Raw genomic sequence first — 27,775 nt, 5'->3', positions numbered from 1 at the left:
TATGTTATGCTTGTATACTGTATCATCCCTGCTTTGTTACCTGCACTGGCTGTTAAATGGTTTTTGGTTGCAAATCAAAGTGCTGGTTATCATTGTAAAGCCTTACATGGCATAGAGCCTGGTTATCTAAGGGATTATATCTGCCCATTTTGTAAAATTGAGCAGAGTCAGCATTCTCCTTGTCACTTTAATATTATCTATCAGGACCTAGGTAGTATGTTTTCTTTGTTGTGGTACCTGCCAACTGGAACAGCATCCCCTGGAAATTTGTATGCCTCCCCCCTCCCTATTTTCTGTTCTGTTTTGGAACTTGTTGAAAATGTGACTTTGTTCCTAAGTCTGGGGTTAGGTTGGATGCCAAGCTTTTATTTATCTTTTACGTTGGTTTACAGTTTGTTTGATTGCTTTCCAGATGCATATGCATTTTATTGTTTGGTTTTTCTTTGTGTGCATTGTAAGCTGCCTAGGGTCTTTGGGGCTTCAGAGTCTCCAAACCAAACCAACCAACATGTTTCATGGTTTAGTCCAGGGGTGAAATGTAAAATTTGTTACTACCAGTTCTGTAGGCGTGGCATAGTGGTGGTGGGGTAATGTGATTGGGTGGGCATGGCCAACTTTTTTTTTTTTAACTTTTCAGAGCATTTTTTCTAATGCTTTGAAAAGTCTCTGCCGATCAGGCGACTCAGCTGGGATCGTCAGAGACTTTTCAAAGCATTTTTTTAACCACCTCTTTGGCCAAGAGGTTGCAGAAAAAATGCTTTGAAAAGTCTCTGACGATCCCAGCTGAGCTGCATGATTATCAGAGGCTTTTTTTTTTACTTTTAAAAGTAAAAAAAATTTCGTCAGAAGAGGTTGTAGAAAAAATGCTTTTAAAAGAAAAAAAAAAAAAGCCTTAGATGCTTGTGCGGCTCAGCTGGGCATGGTGAAGGGGAGGTGCACAGGGATTTTTGCTACTGGTTCTCCAAACCACCCGCCATCGCTACCGGATTGGGCGATCCGGTCTGAACCGGGAGCATTTCACCCCTGGTTTAGTCTCTCTGATGGATATATGGAATGTTGAAATATTTTAGATACATAAGAATTTCAGTTTCAGGATGGATTTTTATTTGCAGATGCAATTAATCACAGATTATTTGCTGTATTAGAAAATGCCATACTGAAAATCATAATCATACATTGCTTCGTTTTCTTCTAATTTTGAAAATTCTTTTCAGATCACTCAGAAAAGATGGGAAAAAATGAAAAAAAGCAGTCCCAACTTCCAGTGGAGAAAGAAAATGTGGTAGAGCAGCCGAGAGTTGAGCAACCCAAAGGAACTAGTTTACCCAGTAAGAAAATTGGAAAAAGAGTAAATTTGCATAGTTAGACTCTGACAAAACTTTAATGGCTTTTTGTTGGCTTTCTCTGTCATGGTGTCTTCCCTATGGAACAACCTCCACCCAGAGAAGGTGTGTGAAGACTTGCCTCTTCCCATGATATAGCTGTCCTGATATTTTTATAAGGGGGCCTTGACCCAGGTTTTTGTGTGTGTTGTTGTATGTGTTTTCCTGTTCTTGATGTTTTATATGTTACGTTTGCCACACAGGGTTTTGCTGTATATATGGCAGCTTTAGAAATGTGATAGAAATGTGGTCAACAGTATTAGGTATCTGGGGGTGTAGATAAGTAACAATCTGAACTGGTCTCTCCACGTCATCCTTAGTGAAGCGTGCAAACCAGCATCTGCATTTCCTGCATCAGATGAAGAGAGCAAATGTTTCTCCTTCTGTCCTACCCACTTTTTACAGAGGCACAATTGAGAGTGTTTTAATAAACTGCATCATTGTTTGGTTTGGTGGCAGCAGTGCCTCAGATAGAAAGTCCATGCAGAGAGTGGTAAGGACAGCCAAGATTATTCAGCCGAGATTATTCAGGATACTGCTTATAAACACTAGAGATCCCACACACCCACTTTATGGTCTGTTTCTGTTGCTCCCCTCTGGGAGGAGGTTTCGAAGTATTTCTAGCAGGACTATCAGATTCTGTACAGCTTTGTTCCCTATGCCATCCGTCTGGTAAACTCGCAAGATTCATTTTTCTCTCCATATACATGTATACATTTGTACTAGACTATTGTTTCTCTGTGTCATATAAGTGGGTATATGCATAGTTTTGTATTTATTTATTTAGTTGTTTATTCATTCATTCATTCATTCATTTATTTCTTTTTTTAGATATGTTTATGTAATTTATATTGGAGGTGGTAACCTTTTGAGATCTGTATGCAATGAAATTTCATTTTAATGTATGCCGATTAGTATACATTCAAAGTGACAATAAATCTAAAAAAGGTAGATTAGATAAGATTAGACTAGACTAGAAACAGACAGACAGACAGACAGACAGACAAGAGTATTCAGATAAATTTAGACTGGCATAGTGAGTCTGTCAGTCAAGATGCTAACAATTATAATTTTTTCAAACATCTAATTTAGAGTTAATGTTTCTTTGCTATATTTTATTGTATTGATACTGCTTAGTATAACAAATGGATGGGTCAGCGAAATAGGCTCTAATATTTTTAATCTTTTCCACAATCAATTTTAAGTTAAACATTTTCATGAACATTGAATAGAAAAAACTTTTTGGGGAATTTTTAATGTGCTAAGCAGTAGACTATACTGTTGATATAAAACCAGTAGAAATGTTGTACAGTAGTTAAAAAGCATCATAGACTGGTTCATGTATGAGACTGACTTTATGAATACTATTTTAGTTTACTGTAAAGTAAAGAACAAATGTTGTAATTGACATGGTATTGTTTGTAAATATTACATGCAAAAATCAAATAATTGGGAATAAGTACTGTTCTACCTTTGAGTATCTTAATTATTATGAAATAAAAAACTGAGTATCCATGTAGAGAACATCATAGTAAAATAATAGAATTAACAATATAAATACAAACTGGGTAGAATGTATTGAGAAATATTTTTATTGGCTATTAAAGCTCTTTTGTCAAATTGTTGAAAATTCAGATGCTATATAAAAAAAATCTAAAGGTTGTAAAAGGTACCTCAGTGCAGTTGTAGAAGTGTTTATCTGTCCTACTGAAAAAAAATATGAATTGCCCTGATTGGCTTGATGTTTTCTTCTCCCTCTGCTAGGTGTTCCTTCTTCAACAGAAGATGGAGAGAATACGCCGCAATTTAGCGTTCTTAGCACTTCTTCCTTTACTCATGGTACCACACTCCCACAAAGCATCAGTATGCCATTATCCTCTCAACCTGCTGCCTGTGAGAATGTACAGTTGCCTGATTATCACTCAACCCCTTCCCTTTCGCCAAATTCTAGAGGAACATTTCCCCCTTCTTCTCAAAATGCAGCACCTGACAACGTGTCTAATACAGCAAAAAATGTGTCCCGCCCATCCTCGAACAGTACAAACTTACACCGTTGTCGGTCTGGCAGTTACACTGTCAGCCCCTTCTCTTCCTTTCAAACTGCCATGCAAATCTACAGCCAGAGACTGACCCGACCTTCCTCAGCAAAAGCAGGTAGGCTGATGTTCAGCTGGCACACTATTGTTATGTTTTTTAAAAAATATTCTTGCAATATCCAAGACAATTTGAATTAATTGTGCAAGTTTTGAGTTAGATAAGTTCGTATTTTCCTTATGAGATACTTATTTGAAAAAGAAATATATCCAATCTAATTCAGAATTGTCATCAAGAAGATTACATCATCTTCTAGAGCCAGGATAGTGAACTATGGCCCTTTTATGACCTGTGGATCTCAAGTCTCAGAATTCTTGAGCCAGCATGACTGCCTCAGGAATTCTGGGAGTTGAAGTCCACAGTCATAAAGGGGCCATGGTTCCCCACCTCTGTTCTAGAGTATTAAGGCATGTGTGAAGAGATTATGTTGTTGATTCTTAAGGCAATTTGCAGAAACAAAGAATAGGGTGATCATGCCTCTCTAATCTTGTTGCTGTTTTCTCATGACACAATTTGGCAACAGTCTCCAATGGACTGAGTTGTGGTTATTTAAGTTCATGTGTATGAAACTGTATAGGACAAGGTATCAGGCAGCAACTAATAAACTGGACTGACATCCAGAAATATTAATACCTTGGAATATTAATTGCTTGTGAACGTTATTGCAGTGACTGGACAATAGATGTAGAATATCACACACACCAGTGTTTTCTTCATTGGCAGTACAAAAGAGAGGGGCTTCTGAACTTTTTATGATAGGGCTTTCAGTGGTTTTCTCACTAGATCCTAGTGCTTGTGAATTCAAAGAAACATAGGAAGAAACTTTATACTCTATCAAAGTATTGATCTAATTAAATATTGTTTACATGCTCACATGGACAGGTTCCCCAAGTTTCCAAAAGCAGCCTTTAGCATTTTTCCCTGGAGATGCCAAGGATAGAATGTGTCTCTTTTGCAATATTGTGCTCTGCCATCAGATTATACCTTTTCCACTTTGAATTAGTTTTTCTTCATCAGTTAGGTTTTGCCAGATTTCCATGTTATTGGTGTACAGATCTCTATCTGTAAATAATACTGGAGCAGTTCTTTAAAATATTATTTTGACTGTTGGATACTATTACCGTTTTCAGAAATAATAACTCCTGTTCCCTTGGAGTAGGAAACCCATGGCCCTTCTGATATTGTTGGATTATAGTTCAAATCATCACCAACTATTACTCTTATTGATTGGAGCTGCTAGGAATTGAAACCCAACATTTAAAGGGGCAGGTGTTCATCCCTCTACTTAGCCCTTTTTTCCTGCTAGGAAAGGATGTGGAAAGACCAGCAAACAGCCCAGTAATGTCAAATATTGAAATGAATGTCAGATTGGTCTAAATAAGAATGAGCTCTCAATGGCTTGCACTGCTGACATAGGTGTCAGGTTTAAGCAATCACATGGTTCACATGGCAGTGATGGATTTCAGTAGCAATACAGTGGTACCTTGGTACTCATTGTTGATTCCTGAAGGCATGATACGTACCAAAAATGATGAGTACCAAACAAATTTTCCCATAAGGAATAATATAGTAAATCCAAGGCAACCGACACCGACAAATTCTAGCTTATGCATTGAGTACTAAACAAACGATGAGGACGGGGACAAAATTTTCACGTCAAAATGCGATGAGTACCAAATTCAATCAGTTTCAAAGCAGTTGACTACCAAGATACCACTGTAATTGCTTATAGCATTGAAGTACGCAGTTGCCAGACCATCTGTTTTTCAACATTTGACATCAGATTTGTATTTATTTGCAGTATTTGTGTTTGTGTGTGTGTGTGTGTGTGTGTGTGTGTGTGTGTGTGTGTGTAGCATATAAACTTTTTGGATTGTTTTCAGAAGTTCAGCTACTGCAGTACTTTTCATTTTTACATTTTTGAAAATACTCTCTTGGTTCAATGCTACTTTAAATATATTTTTCTTTAGATTTCAGGTGCTTTTTAGAAATATTTTGGCAAAACCCAAATGGCGTAAATTAAAGAAAAATATACAGAATTGAAAAAGAAAAGAAATAAATGGCACATATAAACAGTATGGAAAGAAAAAGGGGGAAAAAACCCCTGAGAATGTCTGTTTATGGGATTTTATATGGTTCAAAAATAAATATTTTAAATTTATATTTTATTTTATTGGGGAAATATAAAAAAAAATTACCAACAAACATCTAAGATTTCTGTTCAATGAAAGTTAGTCTAGAAGGAAAAACATTATTAATATATACAGTAAATTATAACCAGATGTGAGTAAACTTATTCTTCATTGTAGAGTATTTCAAAATTGTAATGTGTCACATGTTGTATTATATTTTTCCTGATAATCCTCACGAAGTTTTTAAGGCTTTGAAAAGAACTGTTCTATTCATATAAGAAAAGCTTTCCAAGTAATGTGTTTTGTTTCATTTTTCTTTCGTATTATGCTAATTTATTGGGACAGTGCCAACCACATGGAAGGCTGCTTCATACTCTTCTGAACCTATTGCTCCAAATATCATGATTCCATATTCTCTCAAAGGCTCTTGGTGGCCATTTCAAGGACTTCCACAATGGCAGAGCATGGCTATGCCCACCATCTCCCAAATTTACTTTTGCTGGGATTGCAGGGAAAGGAGCATGTGTACAGTATCAGTTCTGATTTTACTGGGGCTTTGGTTGTGATTTAAAACAACAACATGGGGCCTTGGCACTCTGAGCAGTAGGTTTGAAGAGGCTTCTTAAGGTATCCCTCCAAATAGTTGACATAGTGCTAATAAATAACCAGAGGCTTCTTTGGAATAAAACTTCTTTTATGCCTTATTTTTTTCCTTATCTCATGCTGACTTTCTGAATTGTCCTTTCTTCAATTACTTCATAAAGAAATCGTTTGTGTTCTTTATAAAACTTTTGAAAGAAAGCAAAAACTGTGAGATAATTTACCTATAGATATAAACATATTGTAATTGAGAATCGTTATTAGTATCTTTCATACAAAATACTTGGTTTCTATTTTGTCATGAATATTTCTGTCCCTTGCCAATTTTTGCACAGAAGGCATATTTCTTATAGCTAGGGGAAAAAAATCATGGCAAAATAAAACTTTTCACTCACTTTAGCAGGATCAAGAAGTCACAGCCCAAGCAGACAGCGTGGTGTATCTGCCAGAATGAATAAGGATGCAGAAGACAAGCGTAATAATCATGATATTGCAGCAGAACTTCAGAGATTGGCAGAGAAGCAGGCAGCTAGGCAGTACTCGCCACCCAGTCACATCAGCCTTCTTACACAACAGGTATCTAAAAAACATACTTTCCATTTTGAATAGAAATAGCGTTTGATGCTAGTATCAATTCACAAAAGAGAAAAATAAACAGTGATTAAGATGTATTTGATAAGTACGAATTAATCTTAATGGATCCTCTTGAACTGTGCTTGATCACAGGGATTGCAATAACTTTTTTCTAATATACTGTACATATTAATAATAATGTTAAGGCACTGTGTTTATAGTGAGCATAGAATAAGTGAAAGGCACCCTGATGAAGCTACTGCAAGCTAATTTATATGCAAACTGGAGCTTTATAAAGGGAAATCTCTGCTGCATCACAATCTATCCCTTCTTAATTTTATACCATTTTCCCACTGCCCACCTTAATAAATAAATAATATTAAATAGGAACAGGCAGTACATCAGGGTTGATACTAACCCAACCTCTTCTCCTCTGAGTTACAGGAAATGCAGAACAATTTTAGGAATGACCCCACTAAATCATGGGGAGTTGTATTATTATTTTAATATTGTGACAATTCCAAATATATTCTCTACACCCCCAAAATGCTGAGTGTTACCTACTGTTTCTATTAATGACAAACTCTAACTGGTTCTTAGTTTGCACATTGCACATTGTCCATGCCCATTAAAAGGGGCCTTCTTCTACTTATCAGTTTCATATGCAACCTCTTTTAATTTATGAAAGGAATCTTTCAGGGAATTTTCCAGAATTGCTAAAAACAATTCCAACTATTAGAAATAAAATCATATATATATATATATATATATATATAGAAAAGTTGGGTTGACAATCTATCGTGATTATCACCATTTTTTTTGTCTAGGCTCAGAAACTAAGCAGAATTGAATGGGTAACCACCAGGAAAGTTTGGGCTATGGGCTCAAATAGGAAATTGAATTTTATTTTTTGAAAAATGATAATGGCAAATCTCTTCCATACTATTGCTGAGAACTTTTTCCCTATGTAATATACTGTGAGGTGGTATTGGTTCTGTGTGAGGTCTTTATTGGTGCCTGCCTGAATGCTTTTGGCAGAACAGAAGCAGTGGTTGTTACAAACATTTCTTAGGCTTCAGTGCTTTGTAGTTATTGATGGTAAATAAAAGAATGTGTTGAATTGCCCTGCTTGATAAAAAGAAGAGTTACTTCTTTTCTGCATTTCTCTGTGAACAAATGTGCAAATTCATGGATTGATTTTCACTAGCATCAGCTCCAGCTTTTCCAGCTACAGAGTTTGATCTTAAGGATAACATCAGACCACCCAGGCGAGGGCTGGAACAAGATATATCTGTCTCTTCTGTTGAGTCAGCCAGTGTTCAAAGCTTGCAGCAAATTTCCTACAAATGTAATGATATATCATTGTAAGAAAGGGGGTAGGGCATATTATTTCATATTTTTCATTGGAAAAGTGGTCCTAAGCAAAAAGCTGGCATTCCTCATAAAACTTGGAGAATACAAAGTACAAATATCTAGTACAGGGTTTTTCTGGTGTTTTTTTTTAACAACACCATTCTGCTTGGCACCAGCCACCTCAAAAACTAGTCAGTACCTGCTTCATAAGGAGGATAAAATTGTAGGTGATTGCTTGCTAGCCATGATGGTGATGTATTGCCTCCAGTGTAAGAGACAGTAAATCTTTTTATATCAAATACTAGGAAATATGAACAAGTTCTGCTTTTAAAGGTATCTCAAATTGTTTTTGTTTTTTTACAGTGCTGTGGTAGAAAAATATGGAGAGGAGATTAAGTTCCCAAGCTGTGTATTTCGCATCTGAATTCCTCCTCTCCTCCCCTCCCCTCCCCTATTTTACTCTATCACAGGTTTCTCACAAAAGCCACATATAATTAGCTATGCTTTTAAAGCATAGAGATTTATCACTTCATCTGTAATATACTCAATGTTAGGAAGCTTTTTTCCAATCTATTTTTAAGCCTCTCCCTCCTGGATCTTCCATTCAACTGCAAGCTGAAACAGGAAATGTGTTTTAATTCTTCTTAGCCATCACTCCTACTTTTTCCACCCATCTTCTGCTTCATCTTTCTTTTTGTTTGTCATTTTTTCTTTAGTAGATGCAATGTGAGATTCATTTGAAAGCTGATGTACAGCAATATCATAGAAGAAAACAATATAGAAGTAAAAAGAGTGTCTGAAACAGCATCATTCCTGGTGCTCCAAAGGCTTTTATGTAGCTGGATTTAGTCTTGAAGGATTTCAAGGAGCTGCTAGCTGAGTCAAGCTGAGCTTCAAGGAACTATTTTGTGGGAAGGGTTACTCTCTGATCATCAAACGTTTGGCACATCTAAGCCTTACTGAAATAACTCCTAGTGAAGTTTTAGCTTTAAAACTTTTAGGAGTATTTAATTCCAAGTCTGATTTCTTCCAGTAATGGAAAGCAAATAATCCACTACAATACAGACTCTTTAAAAAAAGATGCATGTGCTGGAAACACTACAAACAAATCTGCAAATTTGTCAGGTTTCCCAGGAATGTCTGTGGCAGGTTTTGTCTGGAATGTTTTCTGGAGACTGGAACTCCTATGCTCTTTATGTGCATACCCTGTGAGCTGGTAAACTCAGCAAGCAGGGTAGGAATGTCATGGGCCTTGAGCCAAATCAATTTTGATGTACATGGAGACTTCACACCTCTCAAACCCCTTAATCTATATTTTTTTCTTCTTGTCTTATATCTATAAATGCAAGCATGCAGATAAACTTGCCTGAGGGCAATTTATCTATGGGGTGTGGTTGAAATAGACCTCAGTTAACTGCAGAACAAGGCTCCCTTCCTTCCTAGAGGTGTCCTGTTTATTATTAGATAACTACAAATGGTAAGACGAATAGTACTATCAATGTGGGTTCTATTTTTCTCCCTCCCTATAATTGGAGGGACACACAAACACACTTCCAGGGGACAGAAATGAGGGTATTTAATCTTAACCCATTTTTGAACTAGGAAGATTATTTTGAGAGGAGAGAAGCACAGGTTCAAAGTGGTCTTTGATAACAGAGGTGAGATAAAAGAAATTGAAATTGATAGTCTACTTTGCTTATTCTGATGGTATAGTGCTCTTTTGTAAACAGCAATAACTGCTCTAATAAATACTGCATGATTACTATATACTTTATTGACGTCTAAACCCCAACCTAGTTATGTTTAGACAAATAGTTTGTGTAAGTGAACTCAGTCAGTCATGATAGCTGAAAAGGGAAATAAAGTAACAATGTGCAAGATCCTGGGGATCTTGTATTCCATAGTGCATGTCCATCCATAGCACCTTCCAGCCTGAACTCTGAAGCATGTGCTTGGCCATTCTTGTGCGGCATTGTAGCAGCTTCCTGAGCAGTTTCCCATGCCCAGCAACAGTCACTCCCCACCCCGTTTTTCATCCTGTTATCCACGTGCTGGCCTGCTTGTAAGCCACCCAGACTTGTGACATCCTGCCTTTGACTTCCTGCTTGCTGGAAACCAGCAGGAAGTTGCAAGGAGATCCTTGCTTAACAACCTGTGATTTTCACTTAAAAATGGCAATGGGGACTGCTGGGATTTCTGTCACTAAGTGATACAATTGCTTTATTTAGCAATGGCAATTCCAGTCCTAATTACTGGAGAGTCATTGGATATGAGATGGGCAGCAAATAAGTTTCATAATAAAAGTGAGAACTACCTGTAAATTTTTGGTCTCCGTTGGTTGGGAACACTTTTTTAAAAAACATTTTGGAAATCCATTATTGAACTCTTACACAAAAGGAAATGAATGAATACAAAAATTATAAAACCTTCCAATATGACAGTATTGCTTTCAATATGTTGAAGAGCAAACAGCTTACTCTCTTGTAATCCCTTTCTCTCCTCATCATTCTGCAAGGGAAGATAAAGGTCAGACAAAAGAGAGATTGCCTATAGAAATTGCTTGGCTTTTTTCCTTCCCACCTCCCAAAGTAGAGAGGTCGGAGAGGAAGGGTTTGCAAGAGAGTAGGCTGTTTGTGTGGCATATCTTCAGCTCCCAGTCCTGAGTGCCAGCATAGTCGCATTACTTTTGGTAAGGAGAAGAGCAAACATCTTGTTCTCTTCCAATTCCTTCCTCTCCAATTGCTTTGCTCTAAAAATTTAGAGAGAACCCAGGACAATGTGTATTGACTGTAACCACATGATTGAGGGATACTGCAAATTGGCCATAAAGTTATTTTTTTTCAAGTACCGTTGTAACTTTGAACAGTTGGTGAACAAGTGGTAAGGAAGGACTACCTGTACCGAGGTCACAGGGTTGTTGTTACAATGGTTTAATGAAATATGTGAATGTTCTTGAACTCCTGGAAAAAGGTCTGGATAGAGATCTAACAAACACAAATAAATATTAAAACCTATAAATCCTATTTTCCCCATGCAAAAAAGTTGTTTTTGTCTTGCTTTTGTACTCTTCCTTTACATATAAACTCAGGCAAAGCTATATTAAATATGGTATGCTCATTATATACCTTAAGGCACATCAAATGGTGAGGATGGAAAGTCACAGTCAGCAAAGCAGAGCTCTGCTGTACAGATGTGAATTATTCTACTGGTTCCCCAAGGAATCTACTCAGCTGGCAGGTTAATTATAGAAGCAGAAACAAATCAAGGAGTGGAAGAATAACTATCAACACTGAAGAAACATGATGGGCTGGTTTAAATAAGCCAGTATGCTCTGATGTCTGCTTTTGATTCCAATGACTGTATTTAAGTCTGCTGTAAGTTGAACACCTGTCTGTGTGGAATGTGTGAAACATCCTTACCCACCATACGTTCAACTGTTTACACACCTGTTCCAGTGTGAAAGACAGCTTTAAGACAAACAGAATTTTAACAATGGAAAGTAATGTAGAAAGAGATGGTCTAATTAAGCTCTTTCTTTCTTTTTTTTTTTTACTGGAAATAGAGGACTTTATGACCAAATCAGAAGGCAGTGTGCATGATCAAATGTACAATGCAGAAAAAAATCTGATTTTCATTTAGAAGTATTGCCAAATGATGGCATGGTTTATGATTTAAATAATACTATTATCATGTTTTTAAGAAGCTTAGAATTTTTTTGAAAAGTAGTAAAAGTAAGGAGTTGGGTAAGGCACTGAAATCCCATATTCTTATTCCTTGGCTTGGACTAGAATAAATACATAATTATATTAATTGATATAATAGTAATATATGATGAAAATTTAAAATATATTTTTCAAGATGCATTGGCAAGATTTATGCTGACACAGTAGTGTTTTCAGGTGATATTTTGCTCTAATTTCTTCTGGCATAAAAGGGAGAGGAGGATAATTTTTGACAATTCTTGATTCCCCAACCTCTCTTCACATACCATTTAGGACAGGGATGTCAAACTCGCGGGGTACAGGCTGGATGAGTCACATGCTGATCCCGCCCAGTTTAGCAAAGGGGAAAAAAGTCCCGATATGTCACGCGGTGACAACGTGAGTTTGACACCCCTGGTTTAGGAGGTCCTTTAACTCTCTGAAGCAGATTTTTGGGAAAGGAACAGGCGCTAGTCAGGGAAGAAAGAACTAATGAGTGCATCTTTTCCCTGTTCAGATGAGATAAATATTTTACTATTAAATTGGAATGTATTTCATTGTTCTGCTTTCATTGCCATATTTTGAATTAACTCAATTGAAGAAGAGTTTTTAAAACTCTGTAGAATTAAAAAAAACCTTTAATTTTAATTTATCTCAGAATGTTTCTTTATAGTGTTTTAATCTCAAGTAACAGAATAATGGAGTTGTTCATTCTTATTTGCCATTTTTGAGGTTCCACACTGATTGGACGTTTGAAGAAAAAGTTGTGGTTCCTAAGCCAATAATATATTTTTATAGACAGGGGAAGAAAGCTGATGAAGTTGACATTAGATGTTATGTGGAATAACAAGCTTGAGTCTTCTTTGCTAATAAAGCAGTGGAAGGTTGCCTTAATAACATGAGAGGAATTTCTTTTTAATTTAAAATAAAGTTAATACAAAAATATATTTTATGTATATTGGATGCCTGTGTTTAAAAAGAGTTCATTGCAATTGCAATTCAGTAATTGAAATGTTAACTCATATGGTCTCCAGTTTGGACTGAAATCAACAGGATGGTTAATGTATTCTTGGATATGTCTCCAGTATACCGAATTTGTGAAGATATCAAGAACTGAAGAATTTAGGGTATGAGGACTGGATAAAAGAATTATTATACAACATTGGAAGGAAAAATCTATATGTGATCAATAGCAACAGATAGTTGATATGTATTAACTAGCAGCACAAAGTTATCCTGCAGTAAGATGGGCAGCCAATAAATAACAAATAAATAAATAAATAAATAATCTTCTGAACCTGGGATGGTAGAATCAGAGAAGTTGACTGAAGGGCAAGAAAAGACTTTGGAACAATGATGCCAGAAATGAATACTGATTATACTAATCATACGTTTGATAGATTATGACTATTAATTTTGATTGTCTGATAGACCATGTATGTATGTACATGTGCTTTTTTTGTTAATTAATGAAAATACTGAAAATACTTGTGCCAGCTTCTTTTTGAGAGTATATGTTGCTAATGATACTTTTGCTACTGCTTAGCCAGATTTGGTGTCACTTGTATATACAGGAGTCTGCCTTTTTGTGAGTCCACGAGACTCCAGAAAATAACCATAGTTTGTCGATGACTTGTATTTTCTTGCTTCTTCTGAGATGATGAAATCATATATTCACATATCACACTATGATTGCTAACTTTCATATGGCTCATTAAACACACATTTTTGCGGGTGTGAAATCAGCGGGAATAAAAGTCTTTACTTTGCTGTGTAAACTGGCTCTGTTTCTTTAACAATATATTAATTATATAATCCTTCAGTGAAAATTCATGATGAGATACTTTTGTTGTCTTGTTGAATCTTTTAAAAAGCTTGCATTATTCTCCTCTTCAGCTGACAAATTTAAATATGATAAATGGAGCCGTTAATAAAGTAAATGCAACTGCTTCCAGTTACCGTCCACCACTCAACCCAGGAGGTTCATTTTGGGCTTTTCAAACGCACAGCAGCACTCCCGATACCAGACCTGCATCTTTAACACTGAGGTAAGAGAAACAATTAGACCAAAAATATGTATGTTTTAGAATCATATCCACATGCCCCATTAGCATTTTGCTCATATAATGTGCAAGAATGTGATTATTTGCTGACTGCTAACTTCTTGAAGAAGTTAGCAACATAAGTATTGAAACCTTTGCACACATATATTGGCTCACATGGCACCACCAAGAAGGAATTTTACCAATAAATAGCCACAAAAACCTACAGTTTCCGAATATTACTTTTTTTGCAAGACTATGACTGAATTAGATTAATTGATCTATGAAGGCAGCCTTTAATTCCGTAATGGATATGAGAGTTATCTATTTGTTTTTTTACTGATATTATATAGAAATTATATATTTTGCTCATTATATAAATAACAAAAAAAGCAAAGTTGGTATTAATGTATTTTCCTCAAGATGTAAAATCTAGTCACTTGAAACAAATAATCGAACAAGAATCTTGCCTTTTCACATTGTCATCATTAGGGTATTCTGTTCAAAGAGCAGCCAATAGGATTAGGCATACTTGTCTGAAGTTGATTTATCTGTCTACAAATGACACTTTTTCTTGTAGTTTTTGTGACCCTAAGCAGTTATGTAAATGCTTCCCCTCCTTTAATATGGAATACTGTAGTGGAAATTAATCAGTATATGAGAGCTAACTTTGGTAAATGGTGGGTATAGATTTTAAATTTACCTAGCAACAAATCGAAATCAATTTCCAAGGATCCCTTTTATGTCTCTCTTCCTCTCCTCCACCCCAACTAGAAATTTTAAAACGTGAACATGTCAGGAAGAGGTTTCTGAAAAACTTGATCCTGATGCCTTTAAGTATTTAAAGGCTGAAATTGGTTGGCTTGACTTAGACCCTGAAATGTATTTGCAGCCCACGCAGCAAAGGGATATAATGTGGTCAATCTAATATCATATTACTCCAGATGTATTAAAGTTCTAAATTGTCTTTTGAGATCAGTGCCTTGTAAGTATAACTAGAGTAAAGTATGGTTCCTTCAAGTAAAATTATAGTTGTTCAACCAGATACAGTTTATAAAAACTTTCATGACCGCTAAAAATCACTTGAATTCAGAAACAGCAACAGGAGTGCTTCCAAACTCATTTTCTATTTCTTCAGAAAAAGTATCCATTCAAAAGTCACTTGGATTTGGTTCAATTTGCTAATCCTCATTCATATAAAAATAATGTTTTGGCTATTCCGACAACATGTCATAGAGAAGCCTTTCCCATCTATCTATTTAAAACTCTTAACTGGGGATGCTAGGGAGTGGATCTGAGGCCTCACTGCATGCCAGAGACTACCATTAAATTATAGCTTTTATTCTAACATCTGCCATAGGCTTCTTCTAGGATGATTTTCAACTTTCCGATTTAATTTAAAGTCCTGATGTTCACTGATAACCTTTCAAACCCAGGCAAGGTCAGAGCAAAGATCTGGTCAAGAGATTAATAAAGGTAGTCATCAATTTGTGACTGCCTCATCTAGCAATGGTTTGCAATTATGATGTTAATGAAAAAGTAACTTTATGACCAGACTTTGCATTTATAATCTTTGCAGGTCTCTATAGCAAAGGAAAGATAAAGTAAGATCGTAAGCATAGTGGTGATTTCAGTACCAACTGTTTTGCTTAACAAGTTCCGGTCCCAATTGTAGTCTCTAAATGATAGCTACCTGTATTCATATATAAGAAACACTGAAGTTGCAAGAGAAATAATTAGCAAGATTAGCTAAATGAAAAATTTGCAAGTTACTAGCAGCTGTAGTTATGGCTGAGTATTTTTAACATTCAGTTCAACTTGCTGTTGACATTTCAGATCAAAGTGTTAGGGTCTATTCTTTCCCTCTTAAACTCCCTCTGTAAACTTGCAGTGCATTGACTGCTATTGTATGTCGGTCTATTGTTCATTAACTGTCTTTATGGGAATAACGTTGAAGCAATCTCTACTCCCTTCCCTCATGCCCAATCCCTAGATAGGAAACAAATCTCTATGATTCTTGTTGTTTGACTTGTTTTAGAATTTCTTTCAGGACAATGAATTGTTTGTTGGGAAGGGGCACTGAAAAAGTATTTCCAAATTATTAGCCTGATTATTCATGAGCTGTGCATTGTCTTTAAGAACAGGTTTATCTTGAGATCCAGATTACCTAATCAAGTATATCAGTGAGTTCTGAAATTACCTTATTGAATCCTGTTTCCTATCAATAGGTAATTCTCATTTAGCAACCACAATTGAAACTGGCAACTTATATAGAGGCTTTGAAACATATTGCCTGAATAATTGAGTGATATTACAAAACTGATTCAATTTGAATTAATTTTCTAGACTTCGACCTTATAAATACATTAAGTGTGTTACTATTATGCTTTCTGTGTACCTGAGTAAAGATATGGGGTAAAGGTTGGGGGAGCAAAATATAGGTTTAGAGCAGGGTGTCAAATTCGTGGCCCACAGGCCAGATGTATCACATGCTGGCCATGCCCACGCCCAGTTTAGCAAAGGGGAAAAAAGTCCCGATACATCGTGTGACGACATCATGACGACATGAGTTTGACACTCCTGGTTTAGAGCAATAAAGGTCTTCAGTTGGATCAGAGAGCAAACTGAAATGTGCTCTGTCTTCTATGATGCAGTTGTATAAAACAGGTAGTTCTTACTTAGCAACCACAATTGGGACTATCAACTCGGTGATTAAATGAAGCAGTCACTAAGTGGAAAATCAAATGACTGCAATTGTGCTTATGATTTTACTTCAGCTTTCCTTTGCTTTACAGTATCAGAACAATATGACCCCAAACAGCCAGGTGAGCGAAAATGGAAGGGGAAGATTATTGATTATTCATAATTATTTTAATCTGTTTTTAGTCTGTTGATTTTATTGTACATGGCTAGAATCAAGTTGGAGTCAAGCAGTACCTACATTAAATAAATTAAAATTAAAAATTTTAGTTTGTTCTATAGTAGAACAGAAATTGTCAGTGTTGCAGTCACTGTATATCATAATTTCTCTGCGTTTGCAAGGAAGGTAAAGATTTTCAAGAATTTATCCACTTTTTGTTGGTTTTGTTGGGTGTTCTAACATCTTCAAAAATGGATTTATTGATTATTTGCTCCAAAAATCATGAAAAGAAATGGGAGGAGAAAAGAACTCATAATTCCTTGACTCTTCTAGATTGGCAGTTGCTTCATATAATTAAAGTGTTTCCCTTGTATCTAATACTTCAGCTGTTGTTGCTTAGAATTTGCTTTTTAAGACAATGTTGGCACGGAAGGTCTTAGAGCAGATGACATTGGTGTGAAGGGATGCAGAAAAGAGGAAAGAAGACAGATACCTGAAGAAAGTCACATTACAAACATTTGCTCAGCCAACTTCTAAATTAAGTCAGAAATCATGAAACATTATTGCTTTTTTAAACGGTGAAGTTTTTGTACACAAGTGTCTTGATTATATCTGTAGGCATATAATCTACCCTCGGTTCCAATTGCCACTTTGCATGGTATCGATACTCTTAAGAAACTATGAAGCCTACTAATATGTGTTTCTGGAGACTACTTCATTCTGTTAATAAATATTCCTTATACATATTCATTACTCTGTAGTGTAAAATGTTTTGAATAAGTACCAGACTCTATGCTTTGCCAAGGAATGTCTAGCTGATCACTCAATCTTACTATATTTAAAAAAATTATAGTCAGTAGTCAAATGAAGGCATTACTGATTTGATGCCTTAATCCTTTTCACCAAAGCAGTTTACCTACCCTAAATAACTTCCACTTCCAAAAGTTTTTCTCCATACATGCATGGTTTTGTTCATAGAGCACGCGTGTGTGTATGCACGCATGTGTGTAACAGCTAAGAGCAAAATAATATTTTTTTTACCTCTTTATTTCTTGCTTGACCCAATCATTACCAACCCTCACTTTCCCATCCTTGCAGATGTATTTATGCATGTATTTTGAAGGATAAAACTCAGAAAAACAGTCTTGAGATTTTGTAATGGATATCAAAAGTGGACTTAAGTTAGCCATTAAATCCTTAGCAGAGTTCTGGATATTTATTCCCAAGTCTTGATTGGACCCAACTAAACTATCTAATTATGCTGTACAGAAATTTGAGAAAGCTAGTTGCTTAGTGCTTGATGTTCTGACGTCCAAAATGGTTGTCTTCCAGAGATGAATTATAAAATGGTTGGTCAGAAGCTTTGGCTGTTTATTCAAGTGATTTGGAAAGGAGTGCCTCAGACAATTTGGCTGGAATTTATAGTTTTATGTTTTCCAGCCCAACCCTTCCTTCTGAGTTGAACTGTCAGGGCATGGTTCAGATGCCTGGCTTTTTCCTGTATGTATGCACACATCGGTGATATCTCACAATCTGTTCTAAACCTTCCTATATATTCCTTGCACAAGGCCAGGAACTGACAACTTATTGATAAATGAAAACTATATTGCCATATTAGAATAAAATCACACTATTAAATATGGTACTTCTAGAGCAAAAATTTTCTAAGGCCAGAACTAAATAGATGAATTTTTTAAATGTGCGTATGAGACTCATACGAGAATATGTGTATATTGTAACAAGTATTTTCTTCCACAGTAAAGATACAATGAGGCTGCTAAACTTTTGTTGAGATTTGGTTAAAGGAAATTATGCTCCAGATAAAATGAATGAAATAAATATATATATTCCATGCTAATATTAATAACTGTAATATTAAAAAACTGTAAAAAAAACTGTGATTAACTGTAATAAATAAATAAATAAACTGTCCATAAGATTTCCCTCCCCCCAACATTTTAAGACCAGCATAACCTTCTGTTTATTTCATTGATATAAATAAAATTCTTATATTTTATTCTCATACATTCCCAAAAAGGGACCTTGTGTTTCAAAACTATAGACTATTGCTATAATCAATGTATACCTTGAGCTGGGTTTGATATTTGAAACATATTTGGCCAATATGTTCATACGTTTAATTGAATATGGTGAAAGGAATATTTTAACCTGTAACTTGTGGACTTGGACTATATTGGTGGTACAGTTGTTTATTCTTCAAATAAACAGGCAAACATCCACAAAGTTCCAGCATAAACCAAAAATTACTTTGAGAGGATTGGAGGAAAGGCATGCATGCATAAATAAATAAATAAATAAATAAATAAATAAATAATTTATGTATTCCTGTTTATACAGTATATAATAACTTGATCCAGAGTCATATTCCAGGTAGAAGAGAATCTGGGAAACCAAATATATTTCATGCTATTTAAAGAGTTCTGAATTAAGGAAGAAAAAAAAAACCCTGGTTATTTGAAAATGCCTGTGTTTTTGATTAATTTTGCGAAATTGCAATTCTGTTGTTTTCCACAGGGAAAAGAAGAAGAGAGGCATATAAGCTGTAGCCATACAAAGAGCCTGCAGTATCAAAGCTTAGGAAGCACTGTGGTCTCTGTCCTGTCCTGGCTCTGCATTTGTAAGGGGAATAGGAAGCTACAGGCTAGAACTGTGTCCTGACCTCTTGGCAACATGGCAGCCAAGATACTTGGCTGAGTACCTGTTACTTCTTCTATATGGACAATGAGCAAATCCATTCTAAAAAGATAATTCTGTTAAACACTAGCTTTATATCTATTAAAGCATTACAGACCCTGAAAATTCTAGGAAAAGGCAGTTAATTTTTGAAGCTATCTACTTAGAACATGCCCCTACTTGCAACTTTTTTTCCTTGTACACAGACTCTTCTGCTATATTATTCAATATTATGAGTTTAGATTTGGCATTGTTGATGCAAGTAACATAAAAAAAATTATGCTATCCGAAGAGAGAGCCAAGCTGCCCTGTAGTAAACTGTAGGTTGTGGTTTTTCCATTCGTTATCCTCAGTTATAAATGAAGGTATTACTTTAGTTAAATAAACAAAGAACTTTGGATAAAATGACCATGGACGTTTGCCAAAAGAACTGTAATAAAATATGCTCACTCTACAGTTTAGTGAATATATTTCTCTGTATTGCTTTCAAAGACATATCATTCATCTTTTCACAGTAAGACCTTTGTTTCTGGACCATGTGGTCACCAGGACTTATAAAAGTTTAAAGGTTTCATATTAGAATTTATTATCAGTATCTTACTTTAAAACGAGAGCTACTAAATCTTATTACAGTTATCTTTATGTTGATATCAAGGGAATAGTGTCATCTACTTTGTATAATGTTCCCAACAACCGATTCTGCCCTAAATTGCCACATTTCATTCTCAAACATCTGGCACCTGGTCAACGTACATCTTATTTGCAAGCATTTATAATGAACTGGATGCTGCAAACCAGGGGACATTATATTGTAATCCAGATATTTTCTCCAACTTCAGTTCACTTGTTGCCTCTATGTCCAATAGATTTCTGGAAAAACCTATTTGTAATTCGTCAATAAGCTTTTTTTGTGACAGGAGTCCCACCTTAAAAAAAAATAACCACTTCGTGTTGCTTTATTCCCACCAGCTCAGCCCACTATATCCAATCTCACCTTTCTTTTGTTATACCTGAACAATGGCAGATATCACAAGTACCTCCTTTTAAAAAGATCCTGTGGGAATATGATCTTGGGCACTTATTTTCAGTCTCTTGATATAATACAATTTTATACTGGTACTATTTGTTTTGCTAGTTTTTATAATCTTTAAAATCAGAAATATTCAAAAATTTACATGCTGTTAAAATATTTGTTCAGAGACCCAGTTTGGTGCAGTGGTGAAGCTTTAGGCTAGAAACCAAAATACTGAGTTCTAGTTCTGCCTTAGGCAAAAAAGCCAACTGGTTGATCTTGGACCAGTCTCTTTCTTCAGTCCTAGGAAGGAAGCAATGACCAACCACTTCTGAAAAACCTTGCCAAAAAACCTGCAGGGACTTGTCAAGGCAATCTCTGAGAAACCGACATGATTGAACAGAAGAAAAGAAATAGTTTATGTAGTAAATATTATTCATGTTTATAGTCATCTAAATGAGAAATACTCTGCCCCTGTATATAATATCTAAATTATCTGTTGGTCTGTCTATAGCATATGCTGAAGTTCTTAACCTCCATTTTTTAAATGTACAACCATTATATATACCTGGCTTTTATTAATCTTTTACATTTGCATAACATTACAGTTTGCTTTCACATCATCATCCTTGTGACTACTATTTGAAATTATATTCTGCCTTTCTGTCTCCAGGGTGGCTTTTTACTTTAGAGATAAAAAAAACCCTGAAACATGTATTTCTTTAGGTCTGTCCAATATCTCTACTTGTGAGAAGAAACCTACTTTTGTGATAGGACCTTTGCAACATTTAATAACATTAAATTTGAAGCATTGTTTATAGACCAATATAGATAAATTATGATTGGATTATTGCTAAATATTGAGCAGGATCTTTCCTTGGAAGAAGAATCAGGAACATAAGGTAGTTGCAGAACTGACAAAGAAAGGAAACACTATTTATTCTTTTTTTAAAAAAACATGTATTAAACTATTCAAATACATATAGTGTTAAAAAAGAAAATATTGGAATGCAAAGAAAACAGTATTAAATTAAAAAATAAAAATCACAGCGAGAAAAGAAAACATGGATTACACTCTCCCTTTTTCTTTCATTTGCATTTGCATTTGCATCTGCAACCATGGGCCATGGTTTAGATCAGGGCTGTCAAACTCCTGGCCTGTGGGCCAGATGTGTCACGTGCTGGCCGCACCCATGCCCGCTTTAACAAAGGGGAAAAAAGTCCCGATATGTCACGTGACGATGTGAATTTGACATCCATGGTTTAGATATTTGAACTTTACATCAAATATTCCTATTTGTTGTCAGATTCTCTCCCAAAACTACATTCCTGACAGCTAAATCTGCCTTGCTGTGTGATATATTGCATGTAAGGGAACCATTCTTGCTTGAACTTAGTTAAACCATCTCTTCTCTGTCGTGCTAATAGAGAAGGCTGGTACTTCCTAACATGGTGATTAGTATTGATGAGGAATTCCTTCTCATTTGCAAAGGAAATATTGTGGGAGAGGGGGAAAAATTCCTGCAGAAGAAAAACAAGAGGTAGATACTGAAAAGCTATTCATGATTGATGTCTCCCCGCCCTTCACCCCCAAAGAACCTTCCTGATTCCTCAGTATTTGACCTAAAGCCTGGGTTGTTGTTTTAGTTGAAAAAGATGTTGCTTGTAGACCCTTGACAGTTTGCCTCCTATAAAGATGGAAAATGAGTCAGGGTGTTTGGTACTTTACAAAAAGCCATTTAGCAATTTCTTAGCTGAGGTGGATTTGAATCAACATGTTGATGGAGCTTCATCATATCACTCACTGAATTCTACTGAGGCAGTACAGGAAATTACAAGATCAGAGTTGTCTTGGCAAGTTATTTTGGCTACTGAGAGTACTGTGAACAGGTCATAAGAGAAAAAGACCTGATCTGGTAAATTCAGAAAGATGCAAGTGGAAAATGTGCATCAAGATATTAGCTTTATTGGCAGATCTTTTAATTCCTGGGCTTTATCACCTTGCTATAAGACACAACCCTATGCCCGACTGGCATATGCGTGTACATTGTTTCTTGCTAAGAGAAAAATAGAGATATCTTGTATTCCTGTTATCCTTCAGTTTCTCATTGTTACCTGCTTGGAAAGGCCTGAAAACTTCTAAGCACATTGAAGTGGTTAAGTTTCCCACAGGCTTTTAGAAAGTTAACAGGGAGGAGAGGCAAGTCCTGCCTGATGGGATTTCAAAGTGAGCGGATTCTTTGAAGTTTCGTTTTAGCAGCTGCCAGGTATTTTTCCCTCAGCCCTGCATAGTCTTTCTGAACCAAGTCCTCCAATGCTGCATTCTTTACTCCACATGCCAGTGTTTGTGCAAGGGGTAAGGGAAGAAAATAATTAGCCAAGAGCATAAAGTATTTTACACACTTCTACATTATTTAAATTTGTTTTGGGACAAGTCTTCTCAGTTTTTTTCCTGTGAAGTATCACTTGTATGACTCATCCTAAATCTATTTGCTAAGTACTTAACACTTGGTGGTTGTTGTTTTTTCTTCTTCACAATGTGTCCCACTTTCCCCTGTTGTGCAGCTTAGATTTTCTAGCCTAGTGTTTTGATTCTTTGCCCTCAATACACAATGCATTTTGTAAATTGAACCCTGAAATCTCTTGAAAGAAAGGAGGCCTGTCTTACTGAACAGCTGGGAGCTGGCCTTAGAAGAAAATCCAGGCTTCTTGGTATGTTTCAGAGTTCTGAAAATTCTGGGGCTGGCCTGATGCCAGATATGCTTTCTGGGAAAGGCTGAATATATGATTGATGCCTTAGGCTTCTTGTCTGCCGCACCTGTGTTTTGAGGCAAGATAGAAAGTGATTTCAACTCGCCTCTCCTTAGTTTGGCCTCCATAATTTTTAAGGTAAAGGTAAAGGTTTCCCTGTCAGTTGTATCCAACTGAAGGGTACAGTGCTCATCTTCATTTCTTGGCTGAGGGAACCAGTTTCAGACAGTTTCTGCAGTCATGTGGCCAGCATGGCTATACACCAAAGGCCCATGGAATGCCGTTACCTTCCCACCAAAGTGGTACCTATTAAGCTACTTGCATTTGCATGTTTTTGAACTGCTAGGTGGCCAGGAGTTGGGGCAAGTAACGGGAGCTCACCCTGTTGCGCAGAGCTCAGGTCTCAAACCAGACTATCAGCTCTCCAGTGTCTTTAACCACTGAATAATCACACCACCTCCATAATTTCTACCTCTTTCTTACATTTCATCCATGTTTTCCAATAAAGAGCAAAGTATAAAATTGTGCATTTTTTATGTAAGATAGACTTTAAAGACTGTAACAGAAGTAGGTCTGAAATTATAATTGGAATATGGTTGATTACTTCTGGAAATCTGAAGCATGAAGTTACCATTGAAATCCTGGTGAAAAACAAGTAGATAGTATGTATGAGAGAAAATTAGTCTTTGTGCATTTTAATGAAAAATGACTGGTTTGCATTTATATGAAGTGGAACGTTCTTATGATTTTCATACATATGTCTGAATTTTATGAAGCAATATTTTTACACAAAAATGCTTATGTTATACAAATCCCAGTACTATATCTGAAATCTGGGCAAATTATATAGAAGAGATGTTTTACAGACTTTTCTTCAAAGGTTTAACACAGCCACATCTTTTGGAAGGCTTGGACAGTTGTTTAAAGTGCTTCCCATTTTCTATACAGTATGTAAATGTATAGACAGCACTTTTACTGGTACCTGAAGTAGTTAAACCCAATTTAATGAGCTATTTAGGGACAGAACAGTCTGTTAAATCAAAATGTCCATTAAATCCATGTTATTGCATCTGTTTCAGTTTTCATAATTTGCACAATTAACTGACATAAATAACATCATTTACAATACAGTTTGGATTTAATGAACAAATACACAGTTTAATAGGCAAATCCTTGATCTAACGGACATTTACAGTATGTGTGAAACTGAGTACTAAAGTTGGAATGAATTTTCATTGTGGAGTTTATAAAACAAATTTCATAAGTGGATGCAAAAATTACATAGAAATGAAATGTGTTTCATCATAGGTGACCTCAGTAATTAATATGTCCCAGCAGGACAGGTCAGTGGGCAATTATTGAAAGTTGAACAGGCATTTAGTAGTCAAGAGTAAGTCCTATTTTGTGCATTTTGTTATATGGCTTTTGCTAGTTAAAAGAAAAGCAGCTGTTTACTGTGTGATTCTGCTAAAAACGCATCAATTCTGCTAAACATATCAACACCATAAGAGTGATTGCCATTACTATCTCTTCTCCACTGATTCAGTCAATCATAGGATGGGGACACTGAACATCTTTTTTATTTATTTATTTATTTATTAGATTTCTATACCGCCCTACTCCCGAAGGACTCAGGGCGGTGCACAGCCAAACAATAAAAACACATACAATACAAAATTTAAAAAATAGAATAAAATCAAATTAAATAATTTTGGCCCCGACAAATTTAAAACCCCAAACTTTTAAAACCAATTTAAAATTGAATATATAAATACTAAAAAATATTTAAAATTTTAAAAATCTTTTATAAAAGAGGGGGAAAATTAGGCCAGGCCGGCCTGGTGAAATAGTAAGGTCTTTAAGGCGCGGCGGAAGGTGCGCAGATCCGGGATCCTCCGTATCTCTGGGGGGAGCTCGTTCCAGATAGTAGGTGCCCCCACAGAGAAGGCTCTCCCCCTGGGGGCCGCCAGTCGGCATTGTTTGGCTGACGGCACCCGGAGGAGCCCCTCTCTATGGGAGCGTACCGGCCGGTGGGAGGCTATTGGTGGTAGTAGGCGGTCCCGCAAGTACCCGGGTCCTAAGCCATGGAGCGCTTTAAAGGTGGTAACCAAAACCTTGAAGCGCACCCGGAAGACCACCGGGAGCCAGTGCAGCTCGCGCAGGAGAGGTGTTACATGGGAACGCCATGTCGCTCCCATTACCACCCGCGCGGCCGCACTCTGCGCCAGTTGGAGCCTCCGGGTGCTCCTCAAGGGGAGCCCCATGTAGAGAGCGTTGCAATAGTCCAGGCGGGAGGTGACAAGGGCATGAGTGACCGTGCGTAAAGAGTCCCGATCCAGAAAGGGACGCAACTGGCGAATCAGGCGAACCTGATGAAAAATCCTCCCGGTCACGGCCGTCAAGTGCTCTTCTAAAGACAGCCGTGAGTCCAGGAGGACGCCCAAGTTGCGAGCCCTCTCCGTGGGGGCCAATGATTCGCCCCCAATAGTCAGTGATGGCGTCAACTGACTATATCGGGACGTCGGAAACCACAGCCACTCAGTCTTGGATGGGTTGAGCCTGAGCCTGTTCCTCCCCATCCAGATCCGTACGGCCTCCAGGCACATCTTAAGCCAGATGATCTCTCACTTTGATTTCTGTAATGTTTTCATAATTGGTCTTGAAATTGTATTTTTTGTGCAATTAAAAAAAAAACCGAATATTTTTTGGAGCTGGAGCAAACTATTTACCTGCCAGATATTTTCTAACTTATATAGACCAATATAAAATGTAAAGCTCTTGAAATAAGCTCAGATACGTACTTTTGGCTGAGTAGAAAGTTCTGGGGTGTCTTCTTACTTTTTGGCATTTCCTTTCTTTTCTACTCCTTGGCAATTTATGATGTTCTGAACTCCTGAGTTCTCATTCTGCTCCCCTTCATATCACATGCATTACCCGTGCCCTCTTCCCCTTATCTAATTAGGTTTAAAAAGCTTCAGATCTTTCATTTTCTCTCCAGCAAAAAGACAAGCTTGCCTTTGCAGCAGGTGTAATTGGCATACATTTGGAAAGTTGCCTCTGTTAACTTGCTATATACCCTTTAGACAAATTCTGAAGTCAATTCATTCCTTCCCCTACAAAATTCTCCTGAACTTCTTAGTTCTTCTGAACTTGAGCTTCAGCTGTCTTTTTTCTTTCCAAAGTATACTGCCTGAGATTAAGTTAGCAGCTTCGCCTCAGATTCCTCAGATTCACATGTACTTTGGAAATGAATGCTGAAATCATTTAATCAGATTGCCTTTAGGCTTCCTTTGTAATGTTTCACTTCCTTATTTCAAGCTATTAATCCAGTGTTGCGAGCACATGTTTAATACTCCATGTGTGCTAGTATTCTGTTTTGGATCTTCAGGATAAATTTCTGATGGAGGAGTCTGTTACAAGATTGTTTTTCCTAGACTTTTAGAGCATTTCTTTTGGTGATGCTTCTTTTTGGAACAAGTGTTAAAGCTAAACATGTTTCAACAGCTTGTCTTCTGCAAGAGAAAAAGTATGTCTTTGGTCTAGCTTTTCTTGCTTGCAATAAAACAGGGATGACATGAAGTCTGATCTCCCACATATTTCTACCTTTATTCCCTGTTTCCTCCATATAGTATCATAGCAGAAAGGAAAGGAAAGGAAAGGAAAGGAAAGGAAAGGAGGGAGGGAGGGAGGGAGGGAGGGAGGGAGGGAGGAAGGAAGGAAGCAAGCAAGCAAGCAGATGGCTATCGAATCAAGCTCCGTTCCTTACTAGAGCTAGTAGAACTATGGCATTCTCAGCAAGAGTCCTTATTCCTACCTCTTCTGGAATAGATTATACTTTGAAAAGTTGTTCCAGAATGAGTTCTTCATATGGAAAATCCCACACAAGATGTTTTTGGGGTAAGCCAAGATACAAGCAGAGATCAAAGAAAGTGTGAAATCTGCATGTGTCCACTTAAAATTTCAAAGACCTATGCCAGTTCCACATTTTCAACAGATTTCTATAATCTGATCAATATTTTTCTTGTTTCCCAAGAAACACAGACATAAAAGCAATCCTGGATCTAGAATAGCTTATTAAACCACTTAGCAAGAATTGTTTCAGAATGGAAATAGCAAAATCCATCATTATTTCCAATATGGAACATAGATTATGTAGCATCCAGCAAATTTACTCAGGGCATGTCTCCCCTTTTTTCTAAAAACTAAGCAAAAGGATCATTTCAGCTTCCTTAACAGAGGTTGCTATTTGCAATCTGTGGTGCTATCCTTTGATCTAGAATCAGCCGTGTTTTGCTTTAATATTAAAGGCATTGCATTTGCTTTTCCAGTTTAATATGAGAAGACAAAATGGCCTCTCCATTGGAGGAATCAATCAAGATATCAACCCCACCTGTTGCTCCTCATGGAGATACTCACTGTCTTATTATGCAGATATCCTTCCTGAGATTTGAGTCCAATGAAATGCCAGCTGATGCTATGGTTGTTAGATTGGCCTCATTGTTGGCCTTGTGGAGGCTACTCAATCTTAGTTCTGAAGAGCATTTGGAGAATGAATGGTCATTGTTGTACTTATTGCACTAT

General features: G+C 36.6%; 1 protein-coding gene across 44 annotated transcripts in view; it reads left to right on the top strand.

Moving 5' to 3' along the window:
• Positions 1-27,775, top strand: part of TTLL5 (tubulin tyrosine ligase like 5) — a 150,303-nt gene that overhangs the window by 66,911 nt on the left and 55,617 nt on the right. For 23 of the 44 annotated variants that reach the window (XR_015728969.1, XR_015728967.1, XR_015728954.1 and 20 more), the window contains 4 exons: positions 1,215-1,328; positions 3,147-3,536; positions 6,609-6,784; positions 13,732-13,883. Coding sequence is in view for 33 of the 44 variants with exons in the window: in XM_034418151.3 (XP_034274042.2) it covers positions 1,215-1,328; positions 3,147-3,536; positions 6,609-6,784; positions 13,732-13,883 (832 nt within the window). In the remaining 11 variants the exon portion in view is untranslated. Of the gene's footprint in view, positions 1-1,214; positions 1,329-3,146; positions 3,537-6,608; positions 6,785-13,731; positions 13,884-19,272; positions 19,558-27,775 lie in introns of those variants that run through there. The other 21 variants (XR_015728970.1, XM_087874036.1, XM_087874022.1 and 18 more) reach the window with 4 other exon arrangements.

This window comes from Pantherophis guttatus, chromosome 1, assembly GCF_059756535.1.
Source record: "Pantherophis guttatus breed Tessera chromosome 1, ASM5975653v1, whole genome shotgun sequence".
NCBI classification, from domain to species: Eukaryota; Metazoa; Chordata; class Lepidosauria; order Squamata; family Colubridae; genus Pantherophis; species Pantherophis guttatus.
The sequence above is the reverse complement of the archived record's forward strand: the minus strand, read 5'-3'. Positions and strand labels throughout refer to the sequence as shown.